Source organism: Gastrolobium bilobum, unplaced genomic scaffold (genome assembly GCF_033153095.1).
Source record: "Gastrolobium bilobum isolate Gb01-03AN ecotype WA unplaced genomic scaffold, APGP_CSIRO_Gbil_v1 utg6668, whole genome shotgun sequence".
In the NCBI taxonomy this organism is placed as follows: domain Eukaryota; kingdom Viridiplantae; phylum Streptophyta; class Magnoliopsida; order Fabales; family Fabaceae; genus Gastrolobium; species Gastrolobium bilobum.
The window spans coordinates 24,658-45,522 of NW_026898778.1; the positions used below are offsets into that span (position 1 = coordinate 24,658).

At 33.8% G+C, this 20,865-nt stretch overlaps 3 protein-coding genes across 3 annotated transcripts; 2 read left to right on the forward strand and 1 right to left on the reverse strand.

Annotated features, from left to right (window-relative positions):
- Nucleotides 1–711: 711 nt before the first annotated feature.
- LOC133284086 (uncharacterized) lies at nucleotides 712–2,088 on the forward strand. The gene has a single exon (XM_061481064.1). It carries the CDS (start codon nucleotides 712–714, stop codon nucleotides 2,086–2,088), a length of 1,377 nt encoding a protein of 458 aa, XP_061337048.1.
- Nucleotides 2,089–3,877: 1,789 nt separating this feature from the next.
- LOC133284096 (protein NONRESPONDING TO OXYLIPINS 2, mitochondrial) lies at nucleotides 3,878–6,843 on the reverse strand. The gene is made up of 3 exons (XM_061481076.1): nucleotides 6,643–6,843; nucleotides 6,427–6,545; nucleotides 3,878–4,157 (listed from the first exon to the last, which is right to left on the reverse strand). The coding sequence occupies exons 1-3, from the start codon at nucleotides 6,780–6,782 to the stop codon at nucleotides 4,132–4,134; spliced, it is 285 nt and encodes a 94-aa protein (XP_061337060.1). The 5' UTR covers nucleotides 6,783–6,843; the 3' UTR covers nucleotides 3,878–4,131.
- A 6,790-nt stretch (nucleotides 6,844–13,633) lies between these two features.
- On the forward strand, nucleotides 13,634–20,808 carry LOC133284085 (O-fucosyltransferase 29-like). Its single transcript, XM_061481063.1, has 9 exons — nucleotides 13,634–13,792; nucleotides 13,930–14,020; nucleotides 16,595–16,671; nucleotides 17,023–17,111; nucleotides 17,214–17,403; nucleotides 17,581–17,762; nucleotides 18,140–18,242; nucleotides 18,421–18,749; nucleotides 20,397–20,808. The coding sequence occupies exons 1-9, from the start codon at nucleotides 13,643–13,645 to the stop codon at nucleotides 20,716–20,718; spliced, it is 1,533 nt and encodes a 510-aa protein (XP_061337047.1). The 5' UTR covers nucleotides 13,634–13,642; the 3' UTR covers nucleotides 20,719–20,808.
- The last annotated feature ends 57 nt before the right edge of the window (nucleotides 20,809–20,865 follow it).

Genomic DNA, 20,865 nt, shown 5'->3' on the forward strand with positions numbered 1-20,865 from the left:
AATTTTAAAAAACGAATTAGATCTTTTGAAAAGAACACGAATTGCAAACTAATTGGATATCTCAAATAAGACTCAAAACCTAAAAATTAAAATGCAAGGAGTCAAATTATTAAAAAATAAATGACAACAAATTTTGAATGATAAAGCCTTCTTCTGAGGCTCAAAATCAAAAGTGGCAATCGAGCTTTGATATAAAAAATAATAAGTGGCAAGAAATTCAAATGATAAGTTCTTCCAAATCTGAAAATTAAAAGTTCAATAAGCTTTTAATTCTGTAAATAAAAAACAAAAACAAAAAAAGTTAAATAAGAAACCCTTCTAAGACTGAAAATTAAAAGTGGAATAGACAAATTTAGATAAAAAGACATCTTGAGTTATTTACCAAAAAAAAAAAAAAAAGACATCTTGAGTTTGAAAATTAAAAGAGTAATGAATATTTGATTCCAATGATAAATGACAAATAGAAGTTTAATTGAATAAATGAAACAAATGTTGTACAAAAAGTGAAGTGAAATAATAACTCTGTGCCGACAGCTGGATATTGTGTGTTTCACGTACGCCATCACAATGTAAACGACATACCATGAGACCGAATATATTTTGGTCCATCACAATTTGTAAATTCTAATCTTGAAAAGCAAAGGAAGTCTCCGTTAGAAAGGCTAAACTACCAAACCTCAGTCTCTATACCTCGCTCGCGCATCCAAAAAAATGGAGGAAGAAATTCTTCGTGAGGCACCGAAATGGATAAGGGAGATAGACAGTAGACTTGGAAATGATCCGGAACCTGTAGTTGATGAAGTTTCGAAGCCCAGATTACAAAGGGTTCCAGCTTATGTGGGAGCAAGGGTAGAGTTAAAAGAATTCTACGTGCCTAAGCTCATTTCATTTGGTCCAATCCATATGCTTAAACCTTACGTCCAGCAAGGACGGCTATACAAGCTTAGATGGACAGAAATGTATCTTCAGCAAACTAATCAAACCTTCGATAATTTGATTCATAGACTTTCTGAAAACTACCAAGACATCAAGAAATTTACAGGAGAGCACTGGAATTCCCTTTACAGAAACGCTTGGGGTCGAGAATTCGCTTTCGAAAAAGCCTTGGTAGTGGATGGGTGTTCGGTACTCCAATTGTTGGACAAATCCGCCGGTTCTCGTCATCCAGAAGAACAACTCATGCTTAACAGTAACCAGCTTGTGCGTGTGCATCAGGATATGCTGCTCTTGGAGAACCAAATTCCCTACGCAGTGCTCAAGCTGATATGCGGAGACGATCAAGACAGGCTAAAAAGATGCATGCGCAATTTCCTTCTAATTCATGGTATTAATGTTGACGTAATCAGAAGGAATACTACAAGCATGGACGTAGTTGGGGGAAAGTCGCGAGAGCACAGTACTGTAATAGTTGAAGAAGAAGAAGAAGAGGACCCGATTCATCTTTTAGACTATTTGCGGAGGGCCCTCTTGGCGAGGGACCGACATCATATCCCTACAAAAACCATACTCATACGGCGGAGACCCCTGCACCTCAGAAAATATAGGATTGGAACCATAAGGGAGCTCAAAGCAGCGGGGATTCGAATTCGGAAAAGGAAAGATACCTCTTTCTATCCCATCTTCATGAATGGACGGTTAGAACTTCCTGAATTCACAGTGGATGGCTCAACAGCTCTCATTTTCTACAACCTCATTGCCTACGAGATGTGTCCTGACTTTCGCAACAACTACGAGATCAGCTCACACTTAGTTTTCCTTGGCTCTCTCGTTGACCACCCAGAGGACGTGAAGGAGCTCCGGCATGCTGGCATCCTTCGCAACGACCTCGCCAGTGACAAAGAGGTTGCGGATCTCTTTAATCAGATGGACTTTTTATTGGTACCCGGAACGCCCAAATTTGCTCATATAAGAGACCAGATTGAAGCCCATTTTGAGTCCAGGCGTGGCAGGATCAGAGTCTTGCGCTGGATAGAAGAGGCTTACAAAAACTATTTGAGATCACCCTGGACCGTTATTGCCTTGTTGGCTGCCACGCTCGCTCTTGTTCTCACCTTCATCCAGACTTGGTATACCATGCATCCACCCTAAAGGAGCTTAACATCACCTATTTATTTATTTACTATTATTATATGTATATGCATGCTTTATCTGGTGTAATTGTGTAAAACAATATATGCATCGATATGTGAGTGCTTCTGTGAACTTTAAGTTGCATCTGAATAATTTCTGGCTTGAATGTGATTCTCCTGTGTTTTCGCGCGTGAAATTGAAATTGTTAGCTTTTTTACGTATGTCTCTTTTTTTTTTTTTTTTTGGTAGATTACGTTTGTCTCTTTAATTATTCAAAAGACTCCATTCCTTTTTACCTATTCATTACTACCAAGGGGTTTTGGAGAACTAGTTTTGCGGGGAAGGCTGGGCACGTATGTAGAGTGGTTCACTGGTGGTAACTGATACACTGCTAGTAGCTTCTTCTCTTAAGGGGGTTATTTTTGGATTAATGTTTAAATTGTATGGTGTCAGTGTTGGCAAAATATGACACGTAAAATTTTTTATTGTGTTGAATGTCAACGGGCAAACATACATTTGACCTGTACTTTTTTAATTATTTACTGTTTTAATCAATTTGTGTTGTGTTGTGTCGTATCATCCCATACAAAAAATGGTTCATGTCAGTGTCAAAAACTCATACTTTTACCATCACTTGACTTGTAATTAGGGGAAATTTTTAAGGTACCAGAGTGGTACCATTTACTCAATAGGAAAGACCAATCACAAAAAGAGAGAAGATGAAAGTGGAATAAAAAAATAAAAATAAAAAAATAAATACAAGTGACATTTTGAAAGAAAATGATACGTGAAACGGTGGCACCAAAAGTTTGCTCGTAATCAGGGTTGGTGTGCGTCAGGTTGAGTTTAAGTAAATCACCCGCAACAAAAACAATTTAACCGTATCGACTTTAGATTGGTTCCCGTCGGGCTGGTTATATATATATATCAATATCTTTTATAATAAAACTAAAAAGTTAGAAGGAAAAAAAATTGAAAAGAAAAGGCCATTCGCATCAGTCAATCTGACATGATGTAGATGACAAAATAATTCTGACAGTGTACAACATAAGTCAAGATTTCGCCACGGAGGGAGCAATTTTATTTTATTGCTATGGTCACTCCCGTAATCCATGGATCTGATCTATTGTGGATGGAGATGAGTTCACTGCATTAGCTGTTGTGATAAAGGTTATATTTATAAAAAAATTTACAAACTCAATCATTACTCTGGGAGTAAACTCGATTAGAAATATACTTTCAAAAATACAATTTATAAATAAAAAATTTATAAATATAACCTACTGTAACCTTATTATTATCAAGCCTTATTAGTTATATTTTATATTCTACATAATCAATAGAATCCTAATTTTAGTGTTGCAATGCCACACTTTACACTTTTACCCCCCTTGTCCGACCTTATTTTTAGTGTTGAAAAGAATTAAAAAAAAAAAAAATCTATTTATATCCCAGAATGAGTAGAAGCTAAAAAAAATCATTTCGATTTTTTCCACCAATTTCTGGTTCTTGTACTGCAGGTGCATTGTGTAGAACAGAAAATTATATCAATCTTATAAAACACAATTTCTAACCACTTTTGTTCTCCAGATTAAAAATGGCGAAGAAAAATCATTTTTGGAAATATTATCTAGCACAAAAAAAAAATTGAAGATGTTACTAGCACAACAGAATTGCCTTTCTTACCCGTTTTACTCCCTTTGCCTAACCCACATTCTCACGATCCCACCTCAGCAGCCCTCCATCTTCCCTCGATTATAGTTGACCATGATTTATTGATGACTTCTTATAATATGAGAGCTGAAGGAATCAGTTTAACAGGCACTCAACATAATTGGAGGGAAGCAAGTACAATGGAGGTAGGGCAGACAGTCAGTAGGTTACAATTATCCATATGAATGAATATAAAAATCAGAGCGAGTAACTTTTATTCAGCAAAAAAACATTTTCTCAGCCTGAAAGAATTAGTGACTATAGCCGCTTTGAGGGTATTGATATAACAGAACCATAAATCCAACCTTACAAACGTAAAAGACTTTCTTCAATCTCTCTTCTGGCAGGTCACCTTGGAACTGATTGGCCAAGCTCTAAAACAAATAAAACAAAGGCTCAATTAGTAACATGCTTGAGCAGAAAATCCTAAACAAAGCAGACAGCCAAAGACCGTTGAACGAAAACTTTAATCAAGATAAATTCATACATAAGTGCAGTTGCAGTGATGTCATGGTACAAGGAAGAACCGCAATGGTTAATGTGTAATCTGAAAATTATAAGCTCCGTTCATATGCCATTCGTACAATTTGCTTCAGAATTAGCATATATTTAACTAAACACGTGTTTAAGTACAAAGTATGAGACGGTTATTAGCTATGGTTCTCCAAGCTGCTCAGAAAGCAAAGACAAAAGATCCCACCTTAAGAACAGCATGCATGTCTCACGTCCCATCAATTCCATCTGGTGAAAGTAGCAGTTATGTTATCATATTATACTTATTTACTATAAAAGTATCATTCAATATATTATAAATTTTAAGGCAAATATTTGCATATAAGAATCTGGTTGGGTGTCATAAGGTTCCTTAATTATCTATTCAACTATCAACACCCAGTGCCCTCCTAATTTCAATGTCCTACGTGCCACTGCAAGGCTCTTCCTTTGTATTTCCTAATATATGAAAATTTATACCAACAGATCACTGTTAGCACAGAAAGACGTGTTTAACTAGTACACTCACTCTGATCATCTTGTTGCACGCTTATTTTGTAAATTTGAAGTCTGTTAGGGAAATACTATTGTCAGCTCGAGCGAATACATGCTGGAGTCCTGACTGATGGTGATTTTCCTTTCCTTTCTAAATTTAACAACAAGGTTCATGTATCTCAAGTAACAAAATATTCATCTACAAAAAATACACCTGAGTGTTTATAAGCTCGATTGTTTCACATCATCACCCTATTTGTTAAGGGTAGATAGAATATAGTACATAAAGTGAGATTTCGAATTGAACTAGCTAGCAAAAGCTTTATATATGATGGCTATCTTAAGAGAGCTTACTGGACTCCAAGCTCACCCACCATGCCAGAATAATTATGCAGAACAAATAAATGTAAGAAATATACTGATTAATGCAAAGAGACATCAAACTGAAATAGACTGCTTTGAAAATGCTCATCCAATGTTTCAATAATACACCTCGATTGCTGCTTGTATAGAAGAAGAAAAAAGAAAAAAACAAGATTTGGGATTTTCTAAAAGAAATCACCAGACCACTAACAATGAACAATTAATTACAGTAACAAGTAGAATACTACTTAATCCCTAGGCATTATACATAGATTAAATCCACCAATTTCAATCTTCCGACTTTTTTTCCGCTCCTCTTTTCATTTCCCAAACAAAAGAAAAGAGAAGCAATTATTCCACAGGAAATCCAGACAGACTTCCAAAGAACCGCAGAAGCTGCCAACAAAACAAAGCTCTATTCTAATATTGCTGAAGAGATTATTAAATGTTGAAAGAACGATTATTTTTTCATACTTGATAATGAGGCAGTAGGCCATAATTGGCTGGTCCCGCAAATTCCCAATTAACTATGTGCCTGCAGGAACCAAATTTTACAGTTAGTTGGCATCAAAACTCCCTGTTAAAGCACTTTCACATTGTACTCACGGCCTCCAAATTTGTTTCATCCTCAAAACCTGCCTACCCAAACCGCAATGCCCCATTATATAAACTAAAGGATACTAGACAACGTGAGGCAGTCTGAAACACTCATGACTGCTTGAAATTTTCTCGGGTAGACATGACATGTCGAGATTATGCTATAGACCAATAAGAATATCCATCGGTTTGACAAAGTCTATATAGTGAGAACCAAATTTGATAATGCCAAAACAACGTAGCATTATATTGTCTAAGTGAAAAAAGTATCCAACTAAGAAATTTCCTAAATGCTATCTACACCCACTTTTTTATTTTTCCTTTTTGGTTAAATTCTCTATTCCTTGTTTTAGTGAATTCCCTATACTGCTTTTAAGTAACTACTGTTAACATTTCACACACCAATATCATTAAGCAGCCTAATGTTACACAAGTTTAACAAGAAGCAACAAATCAAGTAAGCAAAACACCAATGCATCGGCCCCTTAAAGTAACAAACAAATCAGTTAAAGCTTTTACTATTATCATTATTATTATTATTGCATTTTCATTTGAAAAACTTATTCAAATGTGGCAAAAGAAAGAAATCCATAGAAAAAACTCAATCCAAGAAGCAAGGAAGCTGCTACTCACACTTTTGTGAATAATTTTGAAAAAGAAAGTATTAGAGGCCGGGAGAGGTGCAGCAGAGAGTACCCTGAGAAAGCGCTCGGCAGCTCCTCGAAGTTATGCTGAGGCATGACGTCATTCTAGCCACCGCCACCGCACTGTGCAGCGGCAACATCGACTGCACGCCTCCCAGTTCCGCCGCAATCCTGCAACAAACAAACGAAACGACAACAACGTAATAATTAATTCTAGGGTTTACTGATGTCTAGGAACAGAAACGAACATCACAGGATAAAGGTAAACCTGGTTAAGAAGGACCGGCGGAGAGGAGAAGAGGAGGTGGCTGCTTTGGAGGAAGAAGAAACGCGAATGTTGGATTTGATAGCCGATTTAATGGACGAAATCGCTGTTCTTTGCGCGATTCTGCTGCACGCTGAAGCCATTGACGATGAGATTAGATCGGAGGAACAACAGTCAACAACAGCGCAAGCAAGGGTTTAGGGTTTTGCGACGTTGATTTGATTTTGTTTCTGTTTCAAAACGAAAAAGAGTCGGGTCTGGTAAAGTGGGTTATTGGGCCTGGCCCGTTTTCGCTTGATCTTACACTGGCTCTTTCCCTTTTTTTAGGATATTTTTAACTCTGATCCATGCGTGAATTTGGGGAAAAAAAATAGTCCCCTTCAGCTGATATTTTTCTAAAGAGAAAAAAAAAATAGTACTTTACGCTCTCCAAAATACATAATATAAAATCTTTCGTTATACCCAAATGATCAGTACCTCTGTCATGCTGAAAGTGCTCTCTGAATTTGATCTCATAATTTGAGAAATTCGAATGTAACCATTATATTGACAATTCAAACTTCATTAGAAAAAAAGCATCATGTAATGGAAATTTTTGAGCTCCATGGAGAATGTTATATAAAACACGATAAGCTTGATAGTAATCCTTGGAAACCCAAACTATAAGAATGTTAGTTCAAGAAAATCCCAATTCATAAGGTCATAAATTTTCTCCTAAGTCAAATTTTAACAAGTCACCATACCTTTATTTCATTTTACTCTTACGCATGAAATGGAGAACTTCCTCGCTACTATTGCGTCAATAGAAATACTTTATATGGGGATGGTCATGACAATAAGATAAGGGAGTGCTTTTTTAAGAAAAAAAGCATTTTAGGTGTAGATATTATATTACTTACTTATTGACAAGATTTTCATTGAATGTGCGTATAAAATATGAAAAAACAATTTTAATTTTGGTGATGTAACGAGTCACCTAAAACCTCAATATACTTGTCCGTAATTGATTAGTTTGAATTCGTAAAATTTTTTTTTTTTTTTGGTAGATGAATTCGTAAAATTTTGTTAAGAAAGGTTTCGTACTCAATAGCAATATTGCAAGTAAACGAATAGAACTATGACAGCCGCTGAGTATATTCAAGTGCAATTGCATTAATTGACAATATCCTCTCTCTTTTCTATATAGTGAGAAATTGACCACCTATTATATAATTACTCGCACTCTTATTATTATTAGATTAATTTTAGTGGATTAATTGACAATATCCTCTTATCTAGTGTATGAAAGCAAGAGCTGTCTTAATTTTTGTTTACAAACTCTTACAAATTATATTATATCTGACCGGTCATACTTCAATCAAAAGTGTATGACTGATCAGACTTAATGTAATTAGTAAAAAAAATTTATAAACGGATCAATCTACTTTTTTATAATATCACAACTTGCGACTAAGTGATTATTAGAAAAATAAAACTGCATATTATCACGCTTCAAGATCAATTGTCAATATTATTTGTCACTCCAACGTATCACCCCAACCCTGGAATCACAAAAAAAATTAAGGGGTAAATTATAATAATTTTTTTAAAAAAAATTACAATTATTTATGTGATAAAAAATAAAAATAATACTTATAATTAAGAATTTATATAAGTTTTAATGTGGGCCGAATTCTAAAGATATAATAAAAAAACCATAAATAATACTTAATTATAAAGGTGTGTATCTGTTAGCCCCTTCCCTCCACCATTGCACCCCCAACCCCTTTGTTCATGGCTTCAGAAATTCTTTCTGTAAATTTAGTTTATTAAATTCATATAGATTAAACCAATAAATAAATTAATATTAGTTATTAAATAAATATAAAGCGTTTCACATACTAAATATATACATCTCAAAAATAAACAATAATATACCTTTTTTTTGTTTTAGTTTGCATAAGTTGTGTAAGCAAGTTTATAGAAGAATATTTTCTATCACTCTCAATGATGATAAACTCATTCCAATCTCTCGTAGTATAAGGTAGAGATTAACCTTGGATATAGAAATCTAGCTATTGCAACTGATGAACCCAGTGTTATGATTGTGATGCTATACCCTGTGATGCACGGACACTGACACGGAACACAGAAAACGACACGATACGCCGACACGTTAATTCTAAAAAATGATATATTGCAACACGTTTTGATATTAAATAATATTTTTAATATATATAATATAATTTATATTTAATAGATATAACAGTCCATAATAAGTCATATAACCAATCAAATATTCAAATTTCATAACATAAATATAAACAAAAAAATTTTCGTGCCTTGTTAATTTTTCATATCAAATTTCATAACAGAAAAAATTGATTTATAAATATTTTTTTTATTTTTAGTTAATAAAATAAAATTAAGACAAAAAAAAAAAAAACGTATCCAAACGTTGATCACGTGTCCGAAAAAGTTGACTGCGTGTCGAAAAAATATGTCAGAACATGACGAAGAATTGACTACGGTTCGAATGCCTGTCCGTATCCGACACCCACAATTCTCAGCAAATGGCGAGTCCGTGTTTCAGTGGCTATACCCATAAATCTTAGAAGAGGTTTGTCTTTTGTATTAGACATGGTAGTTTGGATAAGAAAGAAAGATCGTCTGAGCATTGATAATAGATAAAAAGACCGTAACACCAATCCACAAGCCAAAACTACTGAAATGAAATGACTATAAAGATCTCTGTGAATCCTATAAATGGTAAAATTGGTTGCACCGATCAGCATGAATTTATGGGTTTCCATCATAAAAAGCACATCAAGATTGGGACTACCTGAACGCTCGAATAAATGATTTTCATTGAGGTTGGTCGAAAAACAACCAAATTACATTGGAAAATGAAAAACAAACCCAAACGAAAGGGACCTGACAAGCAGAAGAAATATATCGGTTCTACACTTCTACTTAATTTTTTTATTTTCTTGTTTATTTAAACCAGGGTAGGATTAATTTCAGCTACAAATATTTGATGGGTCCACTTTATTGGATTATTTAAGCTTACGTGAACATTTGCATATTTGTTAAAACTTGAATTGATACTCTCTAACATATTTTGCTTAAATCTTTGATATTGAGCTTTTATAAACAGCTTTTGTTATTGAGCATTTGTGTTGAGCATGTGTTGGCCTTGTTTATGGTTATTTCATAATGGATAAGTTAACCCAACGTTATAGACATAAGGAAATGTCCTTATTTTCATATTTGGTTGTTACCTCGATAACACAATTAAAAAAATGTAAAGAATTATAATAATTTATTTTTTGCCCAACAATATGATTAATGAAGATGCCTTAATTTATGGTAAGATTTACAAAAATCACTTTCTTTTTCTTTCTTTTAACTAGCACTTTAATTCAAAAAAAAAAATTAAAAAAATTAAATAATGCCTATCTCAAAAATATATGAATCGCCTTTTCATTATAATTTTAGATTTTTAATATTCTTTTGTACTTATTGCCGTTTTAAATCAATTTCAATTTTAAAAATGTTAATAACACATTCTTTGACTTTTTATTTTTAATATACTATATATTATTAGGTGAAACCCTATAATGATTTCAATAATAAATACATTGTTAAAAAGAAAATGTCAAAGTATATGTTATTAATATTCTTCTTTATTTTAATTGATTTTTAAACTATAAACATACCATTCATTTTGTACGCCGTCTTACAATAGCAGACTTCAATTTTTGCTTTGTAAATTTTTTATATCACTTTAAAATGTATAAGGCGTATAATATTATTTATAATCATCTCATATAAGTTGTAGAAAGCTATTATATTACTATATAATAAATTGAAATTAAAGTATATCTTTGGACATATATTATAAAAGTCTATTTTTTTATAAAAATTAGATCCCTAAACTCAGTACTCGTATTTTTTATTTTATTTTTTGATTAAAAACTTAGTACTCATGAATTTATCATGCCTTTTTGGTTATCCTCGTTAATAGTTATGATTATTATTTTTTTGGGGTACGTAGTTATGAAATTTTTCATTATTATTCAAGTATGTTATTTGAAATATATTCCTGGAGACTTTTTTTTGGTAATCTTATTCCTGGAGACTTTTTCATATAATTCAAATGACATACTTTTTTGATTACTCAATTTTTTAATTCACTTATTGATTCAATTAAATAATATGTCAGAAATGATATATAATACATATGACGTGAAATTTGTTTTATTATATAATTTATTCAAGTGTAATCCGGTAATTTCCGTTACTAACAAATGCCAGTACCAGCAGTAAAACTAAACATGGAACTCTTTAATTAAAAAAAAATATGTTGACATTTATTTAATGAAGAGAAGGGATCTATTAATCTCATATTGCATGAGATAATTATCTCATGCAACAAAGACAAGATTGTAGGGTTCATTACTTTTTTAAAAAGAAAAAAAATAGTGGATCCCACTATTTTATTTCAGTTGCATGAGATAATTATCTCATGTAATATAAGATAATTATTTTCCTAAAAAGAATAATGGATGTAACCAGAAAAAGAAAAAAAAAATGGAGACATTTTCAATGCACCAATCGAGGCATGCTAGATTTCATCAAATTCATCTGAACGTCAAAACCAATGTATCATTGCTAATGTTATTTGATCGTAATTAATTTTAAAAAATATATTTTTTTTTTCTTTTTTATCTTATTATCAATGAGTAATTATTATAAAATAATATAATCACATGACCACTTTTTGACATGATAGGATTCAAATCTGCATTATATAAATAATTCTAAATAAAATAATTTATAAAAAATTAATTACAAAATATTTTAAAAATTGTTTTAATTGATATAAAATTATTTTATCTGAAATGAAAATAAATTAAAATATAGAAAATATACACGTTTGAAATTTTCAGTTTTGAAAAAAAATCGTAAAATTTGGTTTATTTGGTCGAAGATTGTTTTGTGTTAACTTTTTTAGTAGATTGTTTTATGTCGATTTACAAATATTTCATTATGAAAAATCTTGATAGAAGAAGAAATTTGAACATTAATTAAAAAATCTAAGAAAGAATTGTTTCATTTGAAATAAAAATTCAGAAGATATGTATTACAAAATGAGATAATTATGTGACAATGTGAGAACGATAGTAGATATAAATGTTATCTTACTCTAGAAAATAAGGGTTCAAATTTTTTATATGGAAATTAACTTTAAGTTTCGAACATATTTTTTTCCCTTTAAATTTTGGTTTTGATTTTTATATATTCATCAAATAAATATAACATAAACTAAGTATAAATTCCCATAAATACAAATTGTTGGTATGGATTCAAATTTTGGGGAGGACATTTGCAGTTAAAATTGAATAATTATTATGTCGCTTAATTCTGGATTAATTCTATAACTATATAGATTCCTATCTCCACCTGGGTCATTGAAAATATCGGAAACCTAATTCGTCTCAAATGAATAATTAGAAATATGAAATAAAAAAAATTATATAGCAAAAAAATAATATAACACAAACTAGGCATTATTTAGAAATTATTTAGTTGCAATATTTGAGGAATTTTATTGCATTGGTTGCATTGCATCTTATCAGTCCTTTCATAACGTTCCACCAGTTCGTACCCGTACCCATTACTCCAATTAAATACAGACAACCGATGATGATAAAGTAAGAGGATCAACTCACTCGATGCGAGAATCATATGATAGATGAACAGATATGATATAAAGATTAAAAATAATAATAATTCTTTTAAAGTAATTTTGTTCACATTATTATATAATTTTGTTTACTGATTTTTTTAAAACAATCACTCTGACAATTATCTTTTTTAATAATATTGATATACAATCTCAAATCTTAACATAAATTTTTGCTGAGGTTAATAGTTATATTAAATTTGAAATGAAATAGTAGAACTTGTAAGAGAATGTTATACTTACAATCATTTTATCTTATTATTTGTTTAATTATTGTTGAATTAATTTAAAATTAATGACAGTTATTTTTTATTTATTTTTTTAACCATTGATTTCAAATTGATCTAATGATAATTAAACAGATACTAAAAGTAATAAGTCTATAAGTAAAACCGCTCCTTATGTTTTATAGGATTAATGTTTATTTTTTAGAAGACATGTAATTTTATTATTCTAATCAAAACTACAATATTTTTTTGGTAAAAAAGAGAGTTACACAATAAATTAATAAAAACTATGATGGAAAAAAATGAGAGATTTTTTTAATTTAAATTAAATAAAAAATAATTATTTTAATTTAAGTAAATAGTCATTTTAACTAGAATGACACAAGGATAAACAATTTTTTCATATTTTATATGATAAATACACTGTGAGTGAATTATTCCGTGCTCGTTTTAAGATATTGCATTCCCTTTTCCGTCGTGATTCACGTGATCTCATTTTCTGTCATTTTGTTTTCTCTCCGTCATTAACAGGAAATTAACGAATAAAACCATATTATGGTATTATTTCCTCCCCCACTCACCACTCATCTCCGCAACCATCTACTGCAATCTAATTCTAAAGTGAATTAGAATAAATAATAACAAAAATAATAAAAAAAAAAATTGCCATTTGGGGAAAGCAACGAAATTTGAAAGCTGTGTGTTGCAAAGCGAGTCTCCTTCACCACCCACTATACTCAATTCACATTCAAGAGTGGTTATCTCTCTCGTTCATAATAGTAAAATTCTGATTCTCAAAAAACCCTAAATTAAGGTTCCTCTTCCGCCACATCCACATTGCTTCCATTCATCTGAAACTGCACCTTAACTGAACTAACTACACTGCCTCAGTCCAGTTTTAGAATTTGATTAATTGATGAGGAATTTGGGTTGGTTTTTTTTGTGACCCGAGTATGAAGTGGTTGTGGGCAAGGCGTGGTGGTTATCGACCAACCTGGCTCTGTTACAATACTCTCACCGTAATGGCAAGCATGTATGTTGGAGATCCATGACAATGGCCAAGTCCATTTCGTGGTCGATGGTTTGCGGGTTGATGCTATTCGGGTTGGGTCTAATTTCACTCTTAACGGGTCACGTGGCTTCTCATCTTGAATGGTACTCCCAGCGATTCGTTCACCGCACTTTCTACTCAACGCTGGTTCGTAATCGTTTTATGCATTACTTTGCTGTGTTTTCCATGTTGCTAGTGTGGTCTCATTTATAAATATCATTGCCCTTTTTATTTTTTTGGGTTTGCTACTGAACGTATAGAATAATTGATGTGAGTCTTTGTAGGATGGAAATGATCGTGCGCAAATTGATATTTGGAAATCACAATATTCTAAATACTACTATGGATGCAAAGAAAGGGGACGTCATTTTGCTCGTAAGTTAATTCCCCAACTCCTTGTTTTACTTGTTTGCTATACGACAATAATTCAGAGTGCATATCTTTTTGTGTGTCCTAATTGCTAAAATATGAAGATGTATTATCTAATGGTAATTTTAGAAAATTTTAATTCAAGTGCGTTGTAATTCTCCATGTTGCTATGTGCTGTTATTATTACTTCTTGTCTATTATCAAATTTCTTTGCTGCTTCAGGCTCAATAACATTAGTAGGTTAATTAAAGATCATTGCAATTTTGCCTTGAGGTTTGTATCCTTCTGTTGAGATATATAAAATCATTAATGTGTCATCACCCAATAGCTTAAGCTTTTGGGTTGAATTGGTTCTTTATATGGTATCAGAGCCTCGCCGTCCCCTACTTTCTCTCGTGGAATTTCTTAGCACAGGTAGGCTGGGCCTGTTGCATTGTCCACGCTTCAAGCCCAAAGGGCTCTCGTGTGAGGGGGCGTGTTGAGATATAGAGTCCCACATTGGTTGTATGTGCAACTAATGTGGAGTTTATAAGGCAAAAGAACCTTGGGATACACCACCCCAAAAGCTAGCTCAAAGGGTGGGAGTGCCCAAGGCCTTATAAACTCCACATTAGTTGCACATACAACCAATGTGGGACTCTATATCTCAACACGTCCCCTCACACGAGAGCCCTTTGGGCTTGAAGAGTGGACAATGCAACAGGTCCATCCTACCTGTGCTAAGAAACGCCACAAGAGAAAGTGGGGGGCGACGAGGCTCTGATACCATGTAAATAACCTTGGGATACACCACCCCAAAAGCTAGCTCAAAGGGTGGGAGTGCCCAAGGCCTTATAAACTCCACATTAGTTGCACATACAACCAATGTGGGACTATATATCTCAATACCTTCAGATACCTCTTTTTAGCTCATCCCCTTGTCAGGAGTGTGATGAGAGAAACAGCTATAATAACTGAAGAGGAGAAGCTTTAACTGAATGGGAAGGAGGGTTGTGGGGTATAAATAGGAACAGAGATTGGCACTATAGCTAATGATACTGATCTATGTTCCTGTAAGAATAGGCTGCAAAGGTTTTAGACTAGTTGATGAATTAGGGAAGCAAAATGATGGGGCAATTAATACAGCTGCGTCAACAATGGAAAAGACGAGTACTGCTTCCTGTATTCTTACCATTGCCAACTTGCTGCACGGGGAATGTTGACGGTTTCTATTGGAGCCTTAGAAGATGCTATGATTATAGTTGTTTCGGGTGACTCTACTAAGGTTACAGACTTACAGTTACTGTTGAAGTTGTGAGTTTGATGCTATGGTTCTCGTAAATGACCAGGATTTTGCCTAGTTGATATGCTTCTTCAGGGCCTGTGGGAGAGGAGAAGGGTGATTTTCAAGCCACTGCTGAAATTATTGATCTAGCTACTATTTGTAAGGGCCACATGACTCTCTGGTTGTCCTACTTGTTGTTCCTTGTTGTGGGCATTGAAGAAGGTCAATGGGACCCTGGTGGACATTCTTGTAGTCATTTAGTTGTAATATGACACCTGGATTGTTGGTTACTTAGGAGAAGCTTTAACTGAATGTGAAGGAAGAGAAGGGGGGATGTGGGGTACAGCTAGGAATAGAGGGAAGATTGAAATTAGTTTTTGGTTGTTGAGAGAATTTGGGAGGGAGAGAACCAGGTCTTTGAATACCTGAATAGATAGAGATCTCTTTCTGTATCTCATTGATACTAATCAGAAAGTTTTTCTGTAATAAAGATGCCTTGTTCTGCCTATTTCTGATCCAGTTCTATTACACCTCTCCTTAACCCTCTCTTAGACCTAGAACCATTACAATCAACACCTAAGACCAAAAAGGCTGAAGATACCATTTACTGGGTTCTGTGATCTTTCTACCGATTTCCATTATGTATATGATTTAGCTAATGTTTGCTATACTTTTGGTGTTATATGGTATTGAAACTTGCCTTGTCGTGGGGTAGTATTCAAGTATTGTCTACTTCATTTTCTCTGCAAAATCCTGTGGTGCTGTACTAGAGTTCAGCAGTTCTCTTCTATTCCCATAAAGAAATAGGTTTTTGGCCAACAGTAGAATTTATTCTACTTGACAGTTATAGAAAAGTATATTTTAGGCTTGGTGTTTTTCTGCTTTTGTGTATGGTATAGTTTTATGGGAATTAAATTCTTCCTGATTATTTGTGGCAAAGCTGTATGATTAACAAAATTTTGACAATTTGCCCTCTTCTTTTAGCTCAGTATGCTAAATCATCTTCTTCCCGCTCTTTTGAACACGTATGTATTAAGTGCAAGTGAAAGTAGTATTTTCGTTATTCCTTAAACATATTTAATTTGTCGAGAACACTCATTTCTCTTGAAGCTATATATATGCTCAAAAACTAGACTGGTGCAATCCAGGTTGTACGAGGTCTTCTATATGGTGCCTTATGTGACTTGTGAACAAATTTAAGAGTTCTTTCTTATATGTTGTTTTATCTAGACAAATGCATTCCTTAAGATTGGGCTGGTATATAAAAACTTTTCTTCATGTTACTTTCTATCTTATTTTCGTAACCGATAATATAGCTGCTGTACCTGAGAGCATGTCCAACGGCTACTTGCTTATTGCAACAAGTGGAGGACTGAACCAACAAAGAACTGGGGTAAGTAGGAAATAAGTTTTAGTATATGCTATATTGCCATTGTTACATTGTAAGAATCTTCTATAAGATATGCTGGTCACTTGGTTTGATGGTCAATTACACCTTTATGCTTGGAAGAGCTTAGTGCGTCTGGTAGTCCTAGTTGCTCTTCTACCAGTTAAAATCATGAAAAAAATAAATAAAGGAACAATTTTCTCTTACGTTATTGGTTGATTTGGTTCTGTTTCAGATGTCTTCAAAGAATGAGGCTTGGTTAGGTTCTCTTTGCATTCATGATGATAATTTTTCTTCTTTTTGTACTAAGTTAATAATTTCTTTCTGCGGAAATGACAATCATGTTCTTGCCTCCAGATAACAGATGCTGTTGTTGTTGCACGAATTCTTAACGCTACGCTAGTTGTACCTGAGTTGGATCATCATTCTTTTTGGAAGGACAACAGGTAGTCTGCAGATCCTATCATACATTCATTACTCAAATTAGAGTTGATGAGAATCAAGTCAAAAAATGTTCGTCTAATAAAAATACTTTTGTTTGAATACAGTGACTTCGTCAATATTTTTGATGTTAATTGGTTCATTACTTATCTAGCAAAAGATATTACTATTGTTAAAAGAGTTCCTGTTAAAGTCATGCGGTCAATGGAGAAACCCCCATATACAATGCGTGTCCCAAGGAAATCAGACCCTGAATATTATCTTGATCAAGTTTTGCCAATACTCTTGAGGCGACGGGTAAGGCCACTTATTATGATTTATAAATGTTTGAAATATATTAATTATTTTAGTGAAAGATATTTTGATTCTGTAAATGATTGCCATGATTAATATTTAGTAGTTGGTCAATGTCAATTTGGAAATTCCCAAGTGAATTTGGCTGTGGTGGTAACTAAGTTTTGGGAGCTTTTGCAGGTTTTGCAATTGACAAAGTTTGACTATAGACTTGCAAATAACCTTGATGACGAGCTACAAAAATTACGATGCCGCGTTAATTATCATGCTCTGAGATTTACAAAACCTATACGAGAACTTGGTCAAAGACTTGTAATGAGAATGCGAAAGATGGCAAACCGTTTTATAGCAGTCCACTTGAGGTTTGTTCCATGGACCTGAAGTATAAATTTCAAATTCAACTTCTATCTAAAGCAAAGTGGTGTGGGTTGTCCATGCAATCACTTAAATTTCATAGATCTTAGGACTGGTTTATGCTTGTTTCCTCTCTCTCACTCTTATTCTCTTCTAGTCACATATGTGCTGTCCATATATTATCTTATCCTTTCTAATCATTTGACTTGTCCCAATCTAGTTTATTTACCTCTCCCTTTTTCACAACAGCTTTGTGTTTATTTAAAAAAATTGAAAATATCAAATTTCTGACAAAACTTAATAATAGCAATATGGCAGGTTTGAATCATGCCCGTTGGCTCTATACATTGTTTGGGTTCTCATAATTCATAATGATTTATGACAGGTTTGAGCCAGATATGCTGGCATTTTCAGGTTGTTATTTTGGTGGAGGTGAAAAGGAAAGACGTGAGCTTGGTGAAATCAGGAAAAGGTGGACAACCTTGCCTGTAAGACTGCAATCTCTGACTTTATTGACAAAATATTTTCATTTCAACTGGCAAGATAATGAGTTGATCACATTTTGTCCTTTTTTCACCCATGTGCTGAAGTCCCCAAAGGAGTTAAAACTAGTTATTTCTTTGCTAATATCAAATGAATGAGCCATTACCTCATGTGATAATACAGGATTTGAGCCCTGATGGAGAGCGAAAGCGTGGGAAATGTCCTCTTACTCCTCATGAAGTGGGTTTGATGCTGCGAGCACTTGGTTTTACAAATGACACATACCTCTATGTTGCATCAGGAGAGATATATGGTGGGAATGAGACCATGCAGCCTCTCAAAGATCTTTTCCCCAACTTCTATACAAAAGAGATGCTTGCTGAGGAAGAGTTGAAATCTTTTCTTCCATTCTCTTCGCGCCTTGCTGCTATTGACTATATTGTTTGTGATGAAAGTAATGTATTTGTCACTAACAACAATGGTAACATGGCCAAGATACTTGCTGGTCGAAGGTATGAATAATATTTAAATTTACTCTGGTGCCATCCTTTTACTCTTTCTTGTTTCAAAAAATAAAGGTCTAAACATATCTCGGAATGGAATTGCTAGTCATTACTATGACTATTCTGATATACAATGCGGGTATTATGTTGCAATATTTACTCTTAAATTATATTGTTAGAACCTGAAGTAAGAGAAATCAAAGTGGAAACGGAAACTATGGAAATTTGTATTAAGCTTACTGATATCAAGTCGAAATCGGAAGCATGCATTGAAAATTACAGAGAAATGCAGAAAAAAAACTGATAGCTAGCTTTTGAGAGGCTGGTCTCTCCTTGCAACTTCCTATCCAACTCCTTACTTACCCTTCTCTCCTCCTTCCCTTTCTGTTTTATCCCTTATCTCTCTCCAAACAGTCATAACCGCCTTTCCCTCCAAAGGTGGAGTCACACTCCCCTTGCCACTAATTGGCATTGCTCCCCTATGCCCCTTTCTAGAGTATACTCTAGTGACCAAGGATTTCGGGTTTCTATCAGTATGCAAAATAGATGGAAGAGCTGTGTGATTTTGCTTGGATTTAAGAAAGCTTGGTGTAATTACTCAGTCCTTATTCACTTGCAGTCTTGTAAGAAAATAGAGGATAAGTTATATTGTATGCGTCCTCTTGAGCCATGAAAAAAAACTGTGGAAAGATAGTGAATAAGAAGAAAGAGTTGGGATATATTTTGGTTTAAAATGGTGGAGACTTGTATTAGTCTTCACTCTTAATGAGTCAGTAAGATCTATCTTTCTTCTTTCATACCTTTTTCTTCTGTTGATTATTCTACTAGCCTTATAAGATTTAAGCTGTCATGGCTCATACAATGTTGGAAAACAGTTGATTTTGTAGTAGGCACAATAATTGCATTTTTGTCGTCATTAGGAGTTGGTGCATGGATAGAGCATTTATCATAGAGTTCCAAGGAAATTTGAGGTTGTATAATATGGAGTTCTTAGACCATGATTTTTGCTAGATTAATTTGTATGCTTTAGCTCAGCCAACAATGCTGATTTCAATAATCATTCTGAGTCTGATGTAGGCCTAGACACCTATTGGCAAAAGATGTTGAAATGCCAAATCTTAGGCGGGGTAACATTTTGGTGAATGCCCTGTGTGATTTAAACTACAGCACTAATATTCTAGCATTGAAGCTATATTTAATATTTTAGTACTAATCTTCAATCAAATTTGTTTTTCCATCGAGTTATTAATCCAGGAGATTTCAGTATTTCCCTTTAGGCCTTTACTATTATATACGAGGGTCCTAATCTTGTGACTTTTTTGTGTTTTTAATGAAAAATCATTTGAGTTGATTACAGGTTTCTTTTGCTAAAGCAAGCATTTTCCTGTCAGAAGTCTTACATTTTTCAGGAATTTTTCTATTAAACCTGTGTTTGCATTGGTCCCTCATTTATTAACAGAAAATTTAAGACGATATAATAGTTAATACTTTGCATTGGGGTCTGTTAAGTTGTTGTCCACATGTTCTTTTGTGGTTAGAATTGCTTCTACTCACTGCTACCTCTCTTTTTTCCCCAAACTCTTATTTGTTTGGTTAATGGGGAGGATGGTAAGAGTTTAATGAGTATATTTGCTGAATTCTTTTTGTACGCAACAGGAGGTATATGGGTCACAAAAGAACCATTAGACCAAATGCAAAGAAACTTAGCGCGCTGTTCATGGCAAGGCATCAGATGGAGTGGGACACCTTTGCCAGAAAGGTTAAGGCATGTCAAAGAGGATTCATGGGAGAGCCAGATGAGATGAGACCTGGACGAGGAGAGTTTCATGAATTCCCCAGCAATTGCGTGTGTGAGAAACCATTTATGGATGAACTCACAGCCAAAAACCTAACAATGAAAACAGACTTGGCAATGAATGGCGGAAATGAAGCAACTGTTCTACTACCAAAGCCAAGTGGGAGAAGGGCCAGCTTGTGATAAATGAGTAAGTTGGTGCTAATTTAAGTTGTCACGGGCATGATGGAGATCAGGCTAATTCACATTGTGGATGGCTCAATCTAGATCCATGTATAGGGTAAAAGACATCAATGCATTGCAAATGTTAATAATAGATATGCTTGGTTT